Source organism: Curcuma longa, chromosome 11 (genome assembly GCF_044706935.1).
Source record: "Curcuma longa cultivar G26 ecotype Majalengka, Jawa Barat chromosome 11, ITB_CL_G26_1.1, whole genome shotgun sequence".
NCBI lineage: Eukaryota > Viridiplantae > Streptophyta > Magnoliopsida > Zingiberales > Zingiberaceae > Curcuma > Curcuma longa.
The window spans coordinates 15,729,352-15,741,691 of NC_133871.1; the positions used below are offsets into that span (position 1 = coordinate 15,729,352).

Below are 12,340 nucleotides of genomic sequence, written 5' to 3' on the forward strand. Positions count from 1 at the left end.
TATCCTTTCTCTTCCTTGTCATTCTTAGCATTTCTCCTTCTTTAAATAGACGTACAGTTAATGAAAACCTGGATCCTTTTACACAAATAAGATATTTTACTTGAAACAAAGGAAGCCTTAGGATGCATCTCATGGAGATGGTGCGAAACCTGTAAATATCAGCACAAGTACAGAACTTACAAATAATTCCAGATGAGGAACATCCTTTTGTCAGGACTGATTTTGCTTCTTCTTTTTCATTGAACAACCATTTTGCAGATCCAAAATCCAAATGTTTACTAATAGCCTTTGAACTGCAGCTTCACAAATCTTTAGTCCACTCGCGTAATATCGAGTATTTTAGTCTTCATTATGGACTTTGATGTATTCATTTAAGATGGAGTCCGTGCTCTTTGAAGACGGCTGAAACGCTTCAAACCCTGGGTTCCTTTCAGCTGTATCCTTCCTGAACTCAGAAAGTGGGCTTAAGTTCAGTCAATTGATAACAACATGCACGGCGCTAAAAAATGACAACAATAATAATAATGCAAATCTTTGACATTGTTGAAACAATTTCCTTCAAGTCTTCTATCTAACAATTGACATTTGGATGAAGAGTGTGAACTTACTGAAAGACTAGATTCCCATCCTAGTTTTGATATGGCATTCCTCTTAATGACCATATGTAGACTCTAGGAAAGCAATCCTTTATTTTGGAGGGACTCTAATAAAGCAGGCCTTTCTTCTAAATAAGTCTTGTGACGAGAACTATATCGAATGAAATAAACGACTCAAATGTATGTGAAAATGAGAATTAGAAATCATATGTCGACTCATACAACACATTATGCTGGTTACGATACTTTAGATTATTTGAATTTGTTGCACCTTGTTTTTTTCTACATGGAAAGTTGTGGACTAATAAATATAGCTACAAACTTAAGTCATTAAATTGAACTTAAGCATTGTGGGTCAATTATCAAACCTAAAAAAATTAATGGCTCAAGCTCTCATCCAAATGATATTGAAGTGCACCTAATCATCAGCATATAATGTTCAGAAAAGGTTGTTTGTGTGATAATGGAGCCATCTTTTATCTCGAATTTGCCAATTAGAAATGAATATGGGTTATGAGCTGAACTATGGATCTTGATGGGGACCCAAGCTTTACAGGAGATTGTGGCCACTAACTTAGTCCTTTATATAGAGCTGAGTAAATGAAAGAAGTTTATAGACTTGGATGAGTGAACTACTATTTATCTAGCTTAAACATTTTTTTAGGGTCCCATTCTCCAACCTAAGCAAATTGTTACAAAACTACTTGTATTCATAAAAAAAAATAAAATACTTCAAATAGCTACAAAGAATTCAGAGAAGATTTAGAAAATCAGTCAGGAAAAATGATTTACAATTCCCACCTAATCAATGATAAAGAACAAATTATGTTGAAACTTCTAAATGCTAACCGGTAAACATGATTGCCCATATAAAAAAAAAAGTTTGAAAAATTATGGTGAAATGTGTTATGCTAAATTCTTTAGCAGTCTTCTCAGTTTCTCGATATTCTATATTTGCACCACAACCAAATTGACTATCTTATTCATGCTTATTCCATTCCTCTATTGTAGTTTATTTTAGCAAGTAGTAATTTCACTTGAACTCAACTAGTTGGCTAAAGATGCACTAATTGAAGATTAAAGATATAGATGGTTGCCTATATATAAGTGAGCAAATTGAAGATTAAACAGATATATGGTCATATAATCACATAGATTATGCAGACTACATTTGTGTTATGCAACTCCCATAATCTCTAATGTGAGTGCATTCTGCATATACAGACTGATTGCATAACAAGGAATATTGCATGCATGTGACGATGCCATTATCATACAGTGATGAGGGCAACTTCAGAAGATGATCTAGTTTCATGTTTTGATGAGTGAATAGGAAAATGATTACTAGAAAAATTGTCATGAGTTGCATCTAAAAAGGAAAGAATGTAAAATATAATTTATTGAAGAATGTAAAAATATAATTTGAAGCATTCAATATGACAACCAATCTAACAGATTAGTAGTTATTTGCACATTATAAAATGATAAATGAAAGATCACAGTTATCAGCCAACAAGTTAAGAGATCAGCATACCAGAGCAAACCACCTCTAACTCGCTCAACAGAGTATAGTCTGTAAGTTATTATGCGCAGGGAGGAAATATTTTTCATTGGCATCAGAGGAAGATTTTTTGCTTTCTTGCCATCCAGTGGCAAAAGATGAATTAACTTGCTACTAGCAAGAAATGGCTAGCTCGTTCATTTGGAAGACGAAATGGAAGTTACAATGTAGGAAACAAACGAAACGGAGGAAGCAAGATGTCATTAACCTCCTAATTGGGAATCTCTCTGAACAGATTAAGCTTGGGAAAATTTCGATTCAATCGTTTCAAAGAATCCTCAGAGAAGACATTTCGCATAGCTAGATCCTTAGCTAATTCCTCTGCCACAGCTCTATGCCTAGCATAAGCAATACCCTCAATAAGAATAATGTATGTAGTTTCATTGGTATGACATCCTTTGTCTACCATCTCTGCAAGAACGTTGATTGCCATATCAATCTTGTGAACCTTACACAAACCAAGGAGAACTGTGTTATAAGTTATGACAATTGGCTGGAGACCACTGTGCTCCATATCCCTCATCAAACCAATGGCCTCATTTACCATCCCGTCTCTACACAAACATGAAATCAGGAGATTGTAAGTAACTTCATCAGGGTTGATTCCCTTGTCGATCATTTCCTCCACCATGCTGAGAGCTCTTGATCGGTTTCCATTGTTCCAAAGCCCTCCAATTACCACATTGTAAGAGCTTACGTTTGGAGAACAGCCTGATTCAGCAAGCTTGTCAAGAACCTCCAGTGCATGAACAACGTTTCCCCTCTTGCAAAGGGCTGACAGGATGGTGTTGTAGTTCACTATATCAGGAAGGAAACCATTAGAAATCATAAAGTCCATGAACTCTATTGCCTGATCCAATTTACCGTCTTTACAATAAGCAGAGATCAAGGGGTCATAGCTATAAGAATCAGGCTTCAGTCCTCTGCTGATCATGTCGTCAAGCAACTGCTTTGCTCTGTCTAGCTTACCTTCATGGCACAAAGAGTTGATCAAAAGGCTATAGGTAACAGTATTTGGCCTCACACCTGTCTCAAGCATTTCACCAACAACCTTCTCTCCATCTTCCCATCTCTTGTAACTCAACAACCCACGAAGCAAGACGTTGTAGGACATTACATCCGGGTTGCATCCCCTCGAAGGCAAGCTCTTGAGGAACTCGTACGCCGCATCCACCATTCCGTCTCTGCACAGCCCTCGGATTATGGCGGTGTAAGTGTAGTTATCCGGCTGAAGCCCCTGCGACATCATCTCGTCCAAAAATTTCATGGCATCGCCAATCCCTCCCTGCAGCAGCGCCGCCTCGATCAAGATGGTGAACGTGACAACAGTCGGCTGGCACTTGTCGTCCAGAAGCCTGTCCAAGGCCTCCAGGGCCAAGTCGAGCTTCCCCCTGGTGCAGAAGCAGCCGATGAGAATATTGTAGGTGACGATGTCCGGAGGACAGCGCCGGCTCTTCATCCGACCGAGGACCTCGATAGCCGATTCGATGCGGCCGGCCTTGCAGAAGCCGCTGACGAGGGCGTTATAAGCGAAGACGTCGGGCTCACCGTGCGATTCCAGGATGTCCATCACGCGCACGGCCTTATCGACGCTCCTCGAGCTGCAGAGCCCCTTGATTAGCTTGGTGCAGAGGATGACGTCGAGCTTGTAGCCTTTGCCCACCATGTACTCCAGGAAGTAGAGGGACTCGTTGAACTTCCCGGCTTTGCAGGAGCGGTTGAGGAGCTTCATGTAGTGAGACTCCTTGGAGTCTAGGGTTGGCGGCTGGCTCTCCTTGGCTTCAGCAGACGCCATTGCCTGATAGCTGCAGATCCTGGCACTAAAACCTCTGCATCGACGGGCGATGCAATTCCGGCGGAAGGTGGCCTGGAGAAGGCGGTGGGGGACGAAGGACTCACGCAAAGAAATTGACATTTTTGGATGTTAATCTTTTGGGAGCGAGCTCAGATCCTCGAACAATGGAGGAGATGGGCAGAGGAGGAGGATGGCGGTCAGCACGAATGCTTGTAGATAAGGAAGGGACTCGGGCTTCATCTGCCCCGTTTGTTTCACCCTATCTATCTTTAACGCTCTGTTTACTTGGGCGGAACTTAATAGATAAGCCATCGCTTATATTAGGATAGTGAAGAACACACTAAACTAGGAGGGCTAATTTAAAAATGGGCGCCCTTCAAAATTTCCTAATATATAGTGGAGGAGAAGGAGGGCTGAAATTAAAAAATTCCCTTAACTATTGACCGCCCAATTAGGTCATTTTATTACTAACAGAAACGGGAGCACGGAATGGAATCGAGAAGAGATCGAGATAGAGATTTGAGGTCACGGTGGTGAAAGGAGAAATGATCTATCGTAATTGGTCTCTGCTGTCGTCTACCGTGGTGATATGGGGAGGCGTCGCCACCGCTGGACTCGCCGGGATTTTCCTCTTCGGCGGCAAGGTGCGTCGTCTCTTACTTTTTCTTCTCGCTCTTCAACTAGTTTCCCGTGATCTATTTATTACCTTTACACAATTTTTTTCTATGCGCTTTTCTTGAGCTAAGCATTCAATTGTTATGCCGCGACATGGTTTCTTAATCTTAAATTAGGTTTTTATGCTGTTTAGAAATAAGTTGGGAAAGTAGGGCGTTTAGGGAGATCGATTGTTGCCGATCGTTTCAGATTGTTTTTCAATAATTTGAGATCTTCATCCGAGTGTAAAGTTGCTTGCTAGTATGATCTATTTCCTTTATTATTTGGCCATGTTAGTACTTTGGGTCTTGAATGTTCATGATAAAAATTGGAGACATAAGTTTCAAGCTAATTTCTTGTACTTTTGAACTGGCATCTATTCTGTTGAATCTTTACAAAACACTGGAATTTGACTTGATTTTGTGATCTGATTCGGCGATTTCTTGTAGCCTAAGGTAAAGTCGCTTGTTTTCTACTAGAATACTTGAGAAAAAAGAATTGTTTTGTAGAACTTTGGACTACACTTAACCAACTTAAGAAGAGATGGTTGAGGCCGGGACTGTATGAACTGATGAATCATATGGAAACCTTATTATGCCATGGAATATAACAAAGTGTACAATTTGAAGGGAGGAAAACTATTATATGACAAAGACACATTTTAGAAGACATCCCACTCAAGTGACAAGAGAAGTGAATGAAGACTTATTGTGAGATAGATAGTCACTAAATATATTAAACTAAACTGGAATGGACGGATTATGAGTGAGAGAGAAAACAAATTGAGATGAGAAAAATAAGAAAAATCATATTTAAAATACATACTTGTCTCTGGGGATGCAAAGACTCATTATCTTCCAATTTTGAAGAGATGGAATTAGAATTCTATGAATTTGGCTTTCCATCAAAAAACCATCATATTTGTTCAAATAAATCTAGGAAAACCCTAGGATGATACTCCAGTTATTCTAGTTCCAATGTATCTTCATTCCTAAAAGACCTTTTTCTTAGATTTAAAATATCCCAGGTTTATTTCCTCTGCCATGCGAGGGATAATAATTCAGATGCAGGTTAATTCATTTTCTTCTTTGTTCTTCATTGTTGAAGTTTTCGTATCATAATTTGGTTGTTATATTTGTGTGTTTTGGGATTTATAGCTTGATTGTGGATGGAATTTTGATAAGGATATATAAAACAGAAACAAATTCTATTGTCAACAGAACTTCTTTGTCACTACTATTCTCATAAAACTCACAGGAGAAGTTCCAAGGATATTTGAACTGCGAAGGTGAGAGACTCCGACTACATGATAGGGCCACGATAGAAGCTAACCGAGCCAATTGAGTTAATGAGGCCGAGAAGAATATCATCCGGTTGCTTTGTTTTCTCCTATTTTATTAAGTTTCAAGCGCAATAAATGTCATTACCAAACTTTCATTTGTAACTTGGTTTTGAGGTGTCACCCAGCAAACCTAGGTCTTCAATTGTTCTCAAGTTAAAGCTTCTGATGTTTTGGATTGCGATATTTTGGCATCAGACGCTTATTTTTGATACCTGATGTTTCTTAATGGTAGTTTTTTCTTTAGGAACATTAACACTCGGGCTGTCATTCTCCACTCCTAGTGCCTTCTTTTGCTCTGACCTTATTGAACTGCTAACAAGCATTCTCGCACAATTCCAACTGCCTTTGCTTATGCTAATCTTCCAGTGGACGATGTTATCTAAACAAATCTCTTTAAAAATGCTCGCCAAACAGCAATTTGATTCCTTTCCTTGGTGCTAAATAAATCTTGTTGTATTAAATATTTGGTGATATAGAAATATCAAACTAGATGCGATCTCCTCCAATAAAAGAGATTTATAGCATGGAAACCATTTATCGGATTCGGCTCTCTTCAAATCAATGCTCAAACCCTGTGGCATCTCCTTAGAATAATTCTAGCTCCGCATTATGTTATTCTACAAACGTGACCAAATTATTCTGGTTTATCTCTTTTAAGTGGAGCATCATCACCATCTTCTCTGTGACTGTGAGGGTGCCCGATCGTTGCACCTCCAATCAACAGAGGTGATCAGGTCCAGGAACAACTATGAGTGCCATGAAGTTTTGTTGCGAATGGCAAGTTAAAATTTGGCTCCTTTGATTTTCCCCCACAAACAATATGAGTTCAGTTTCTCGATTGCTTGCTAGCTCTTTAACTGAACTTTTGCTGCAGCAACAATATCTTGTACCCTAAAGGAAACAGGCAGGAAAAGCTCCTTCTCTATGCTTGTCGCAACTGCGATCACCAGGTCTTGCTCATGCTTTCAGCAGTTTTCCTAGTGCGAGCACTTCTTCTCTCTCACTGTTGGTTTTCTTCCCTTCGACTTATCAGGAGGTCGCTGACAACAACTGCGTCTACAGAAACGTGGTGCATCACTCTGCAGGCGAGTTCATGCAGCTCTTGCCGGTTGTGGCAGCTGATCCAACACTTCCTCGCACGAAGTCCGTGAGGTGTGCAGTTTGCAATCATCCAGAAGCCGTGTTTTTCCAGGTATTGATATGATGCCGCTGATGGATTCCACGAGTGAAATCCATTTCGACTTTAGTTGATATTGTTTTCTTCGTCCGTGTCCGTGCACCAAAACTTGTAGGTTATGTCTCGAAGCGAGGAAGGAATGACACTGTTCTTCGTGTGCTGCAACCCCAACTGTGGCTACAGGTGGAGAGATTGATAATACATTGGCTTGCAGTGATTTGTAGATGATTATCAAAACTAATTATTAATGAGAACACTGTTCTTGGTGTTCTTTGTTGTGATCTGTGGTGGTTGTTGTCGTCTCTTAGTTTGCTATCAGAATTTTCTTTGTTGTCTCCTTGATTTAAAACCATTTTATTTTTTTAAAAATATTATTTTTAAAAAACTAATTTTACATTAATAAATTAATCATAGTGCACCATCGCTATGCTATTTTAAAATAATTAAATAAATTTAAAATATATAGTTGAATTAATTATTATATCTCGGCTGAGGAAGCGTAGATTTATCGCCGAAGAGAAGAGTGATAGCGTGGGAGAGAGGCGGTGAAAGGCGGAACGCCACCGACCGAGTCTTCCTCCTGTTCGGTTTTTGCATTGGATTCTAGGGTTTCGCCCTCTCCGGCACGCGGGTCGCGGGGAATCCAGGTCCTTTTCCTTTAGCGCAATTTTGCCGTGATCTATTCTATTTTGGGTTTGGATCTCGATTCGATACCGTTTGGCTGTGCTCTTTCATTGTGTTCTACTTGTTCGGGTTTTTGTTTCCTGGCGATTCCAGGCGAATGGTTTGTTAGGGTTTTGGTTCAGTGCTTGTCTTGGTAGATTTCTGCTTTATTTAGTGCGATCGAATACATGGAATTCACTGTTGATCTTTTCCTCGCTTCGTGATTTTGGTGAACGAGCATTTTATTTTTCCTTGTATTTTCTCATAACAAGGAAAAAGCTGGTTGAATTTTCATTCCTTTGGGGCTTTGTAACTCGTAAGTTCTATTATGAGGGATTAACTCTGCTTTGTCATTGTGATTACTAAAATTTTCAATTGGATTACTGAAAGAGATTGACATAATTCACTGATGCAGGCAGCCTTTTTACTTCTCAGTCAGGTAAGCTTGGACAATCGAGTTGCAAGGGGGAGGATAGCATATACTTCTGTGAGTTTCATGGGTTCTCGCATAATCACTCCTGAGGATGTTTTAGAGTCTCTGATGGATGATGGAACCATAGATGCCATCAGATTGAAGATCATTAACCAACTAAAGGCCAATGTAAGTAATTTGGTGCATAAACCTTACCATGAATGGTTATCATCTTGGATTTATTCATATAAAGGTTTATGTGTTTGCAACTAAATATTAGGTGAACTTGAACATGTTTCTCCCTTGTGTAGTGTGTGTTTGGTTGAACCAAGTATTTCAGTTCTCTTGATCTTGGTATAATCCATCTTCCTTGTGCTTTTCATGATCGGTTAATTGTTGGACCACTCACATTTAGTGTTCCAGCAAACATGTCACATGAGAGGTGGCTCACTTTCAATTTGTTCTTTCGCCAAAGTGATCTACTAGCTGCTGGCTTAAGAAGTTGAATTCTAAATTTCAGAAACAACAAAGTCAAATACAATGATTGAGGGTTCTGCATAAATCACTTTATAGGTAGCTGTATTTTAGCTGATTGTTGACACTGTCAATAAAGTATTTTGCATGCTTCCACAAAGTTTATAGTTTTTCCATCCCTAAAATTTCGATGTCTAATTACAGGAAGAGCTTAAAAACAATACAATCACAATGGTGGAGCAAAGTAAAGTTCTTAACACCCCTGGTGCAGAGAAACAGTCTAAGAGAGAGCTATTTGATGCACTACGACGTGAACTTGAGTGAGTATTGCTATCTTCTGAAATATGCATATAGCCTTTTTGATCACTAGGGTCTAGTGAATATTGCTATCCACTGAAATATGCATTTAACTTTTTTCATCAATCTTCCCCTTATGAAACCTTGTTGTTTCTGATGGAATAGCTATGAGAATTTTCATATTTTTTAGTTTGTTAAGAATCAGGATGTTGCTTACTTAGCGTTCACTAATCTCTTTCAATATTTTCTTGAACCGTCAACTTTCAATGACCATTATTTGAAGTGTCTAAGCCCATCGTCTGACTGACAAAGCTTCCAAAGTTCTTGAGAAAAATGAGAAGAGTCATTAAACATCATGAATGCTTAAACATTCACATTTCATTCAAAGTATCGAACATGCACACTTTTCACTTGTCTTCCTCTACTTTTTCTCCTCCTTTCAATGCTGACTGGACCCTGTAGAGTTTTAGTTATCATACAATTAAGGTTATGTGCGCTGGATCTGATGAATCTAGGGAGCCATGAAATCTCTTGCCTTCATTTTTCTGGCTTTGGATTGTGCATGGCAGGCACTAATTTTATAGAGATAATCATCACAAGTTTAAAATAAAGGGGATCTACTTAGCGTCAGAATGGCATTTGTGGACTGATTGTTACTCAATTTTTGCAGAACTGAGGTGCTTGAGAAGGCATCAAGGGCTGTTTGGGAGCTGATTCTCGATGAGAGTGGCTTGGGAAAGGAGATCAGTGAAACAGTTGAAAGAGTCTTCTGTAGATTAAATGGCCAAGAGTTTTTGCTGCCACCCCCACCTACTACAAGTTATGTTCATGAGTCAAATAAAGTACAAGAAGCACAGGAAACGGAAGCAGAGAAGGTGAAGGATGTAGAGATGTTTGAGTCATCGACAAAGAAAAGGACCTTCAGCGAAATGAATGTAAAAGTAGCAGAATTAGTTGCTAATGACCCGACTAACCTTCCTGCTACATCACATGATGCTGCACCATCCTATAGCAATGTAACAACGTGACAACATCCATATTCACTTTTTGATGATGAAGGTGGACTACCATGACAAATGAACTTGCTCGGAAGATTTTGTGTGAGCATTTGCTAGGAAGATTTTGTGTAAATTTTCACTTTGTTCAATCATTCCTAGTGCCTGTGGTTAGGTTTATAAAGAGACCTAGCTGCATGATTTACTACTGAACCCAAAGAGATTGGGATTATTGTTCTCTGTAAACATTTTGCTTGGAAGATTTGATGTAAAATTTCACCTCGTTCAATCATTAATAGCACCCGTGGTTAGTTACAAAGAAACAACTGCAGAGTTTGGGACAATTCTTTTGATTGTTCTTGTATGATCTTTCCCTTCAAATTATAAATACTAACGGAGATTTGATTGAACAAGAGGATGGGTTAGGAACAGGCGAAGATTCAGTTTACTGTACTTGTAAAGGTCACTGATTTCAAAAGACTTCTGTTATATTTTTATAATGATATATGTAGTCGATTTTTAAATAGTTAAGATAAATATGATTTAATAATGTTAAATTTGACGAGGATCCAAATAATTCATGAAAGAGAATGATTTTATTTAAATAAATTAAAACAATTTTAATCTTGTGCCTGATCAATAGTACTCAGGTATGTGCCTGATCGATACTACTCGGGTATTGGAGTAGAATTGTTGAAGTGAATAAGAATTAAATTTTGATAAAATTGGTAATATTTTTTTTTATCATGATAAATTATAAAATTTATTTTTATATAAATAATGATAGAATCGATTGTAAAAAATGATTAGAGTGATAGATTCTCCTTGCAAAATCCAATAGCATTTCACCACGTTCTCTATCCTCACCGTAGCCATGGGACACGTGTCACAAACATCGCTCGTCCGATCCCCGTTTTGAACCCTATTTCATCCACACCGTCGTTCGCTTTGCGGAGCCCCGATTTCGGCGCCGCCGCCATCGCCGCCGCTGTGGAAGCGAACTGGAAAAGATCCAAGCGTATTTGCTGGCGGCGTATGGCGGCTGAGTACAACCTAAAGACTACGGGCGGCAGAGCGAATCCTCGAGGTGTTCATGGACCTTCGACTCCACTCCATTGGATGAGTTCGTGAGCCTCCCGCTCCAGGTGATGGTCGTATATAATCTTGACCCCCTTTTCTGATCTTTCCTCTTCGCCATCCGATGGTTTTCGCCAAATGATGTGATCAGATATATCTTCTCCATCGTCATGGTTAGCAATTACGCGATTGATTTTTGCTATGCGATTTGATTGGACGATTCAGGGTTCCCTCTGATAACGAAGGCAGAATTGTTTTATAAGGTCAAATCTACCAAAGGAGTAGTCATTGCGATTTTGTGAAAAGCTTTTTATTCTGAAAGAGAATGAAATCAAGCTCTTTGCCCTACCAGGTTTGAATAATTTCGTGCGGCACCATTTTTTTTCGTAGTCTACTACTTATCATTGTTTAGTAGATTACACGAGCATGGTGCAATACTAATTTTTCTTTTGTTTTTAACATGTTATTTGGCAAATGTCATTGCCTTATAACAAAGAGCAAAAGGGACATTTATGCCCAGGGCAATCGTGCAGCAGTGAGATGCCTTCTTACTTTCTCAAACATCTGAGCATCGAATTTCAATTTCAATAAATTAATAAAAGTCAATAGAAATAAATTTTCTTTGATGGATGGTTGATCTAGGAACGTTGAGTTATTAAGCAACTTGTTGCGAGATTCTTGATTTATCACGATGGTTGATGGTTGATGAGAAATCAAATTGCTTAATTCTGGATGTTTTATCATGATGAATTTCATACGTTGAGAAATTGTGATGATATAAACAAAGTTGCTCAATTTCGAACAGCTGCTTTTATTATTTCTATATATTTTTTAGTGAAAGATAGAAATTAAAAAAAATTCGGATAAAGTTTTGTTTTTTTTAGCTGTTTTTACATTTTTATATTTTTTTAGTGAAAGATAGAAATTAAAAAAAAATTGGATAAAGTTTTGGTTTTAGTTATATGAGAAAAGAAGAGAGAATATAAAATTAGAAAATGTTCTATTTCCCTTTTGTGAATGTATTAGAAGGTAGAAAACTATTAACGAAAAGGGTTGTCCATGACCAAAAATTAATCCTGAATAAATGCAAAAGCAGTAAAACTTATCATCATAATCGATCAAACATATTGCATCAAAGACAACCCATGAATTGGAGATGGATTTTCATGTGTAAGACAACAAAAGATATGTTTTTTGCGCCAGTATTTTCATCAAAGCATTCTCTTCACAAAACAGAGGCCACGAAGGGCTTTTCTTACCTCTACCTATCAAACTGTTTCTCCAATTCCATTCTTAA

The 12,340-nt window shown here is 38.4% G+C and overlaps 3 protein-coding genes and 1 long non-coding RNA gene across 7 annotated transcripts; 3 read left to right on the forward strand and 1 right to left on the reverse strand.

Moving 5' to 3' along the window:
• Positions 1 to 7: 7 nt before the first annotated feature.
• On the reverse strand, positions 8 to 4,169 carry LOC141837721 (uncharacterized). Of its 2 annotated transcripts, none has more exons than XM_074725097.1 (2): positions 2,144 to 4,169; positions 8 to 445 (listed from the first exon to the last, which is right to left on the reverse strand). In XM_074725097.1, the coding sequence occupies exon 1, from the start codon at positions 4,070 to 4,072 to the stop codon at positions 2,369 to 2,371; it is 1,704 nt and encodes a 567-aa protein (XP_074581198.1). In that variant the 5' UTR covers positions 4,073 to 4,169; the 3' UTR covers positions 8 to 445; positions 2,144 to 2,368. The 2 variants fall into 2 exon arrangements, with proteins under 2 accessions (XP_074581198.1, XP_074581197.1); XM_074725096.1 differs by having other exon boundaries at positions 2,131 to 4,169.
• Positions 4,170 to 4,379: 210 nt separating this feature from the next.
• LOC141839196 (DNA-directed RNA polymerases II, IV and V subunit 9A-like) lies at positions 4,380 to 7,406 on the forward strand. Of its 2 annotated transcripts, XM_074726889.1 has the most exons (5): positions 4,380 to 4,596; positions 5,864 to 6,725; positions 6,823 to 6,898; positions 6,982 to 7,140; positions 7,241 to 7,406. In XM_074726889.1, exons 2-5 carry the CDS (start codon positions 6,697 to 6,699, stop codon positions 7,319 to 7,321), a joined length of 345 nt encoding a protein of 114 aa, XP_074582990.1. In that variant the 5' UTR covers positions 4,380 to 4,596; positions 5,864 to 6,696; the 3' UTR covers positions 7,322 to 7,406. The 2 variants fall into 2 exon arrangements, with proteins under 2 accessions (XP_074582990.1, XP_074582992.1); XM_074726891.1 differs by lacking the exon at positions 5,864 to 6,725 and having other exon boundaries at positions 4,516 to 4,596; positions 7,011 to 7,140.
• A 242-nt stretch (positions 7,407 to 7,648) lies between these two features.
• On the forward strand, positions 7,649 to 10,264 carry LOC141841674 (uncharacterized). 2 transcript variants are annotated; one of them, XM_074729856.1, is made up of 4 exons: positions 7,649 to 7,772; positions 8,204 to 8,389; positions 8,879 to 8,994; positions 9,642 to 10,264. In XM_074729856.1, exons 2-4 carry the CDS (start codon positions 8,285 to 8,287, stop codon positions 9,997 to 9,999), a joined length of 579 nt encoding a protein of 192 aa, XP_074585957.1. In that variant the 5' UTR covers positions 7,649 to 7,772; positions 8,204 to 8,284; the 3' UTR covers positions 10,000 to 10,264. The 2 variants fall into 2 exon arrangements, with proteins under 2 accessions (XP_074585957.1, XP_074585958.1); XM_074729857.1 differs by having other exon boundaries at positions 7,664 to 7,772; positions 8,224 to 8,389.
• A 666-nt stretch (positions 10,265 to 10,930) lies between these two features.
• LOC141842052 (uncharacterized) lies at positions 10,931 to 11,502 on the forward strand. The gene is made up of 2 exons (XR_012602845.1): positions 10,931 to 11,111; positions 11,195 to 11,502. It is a non-coding gene; the product is annotated as an uncharacterized LOC141842052 (long non-coding RNA).
• The last annotated feature ends 838 nt before the right edge of the window (positions 11,503 to 12,340 follow it).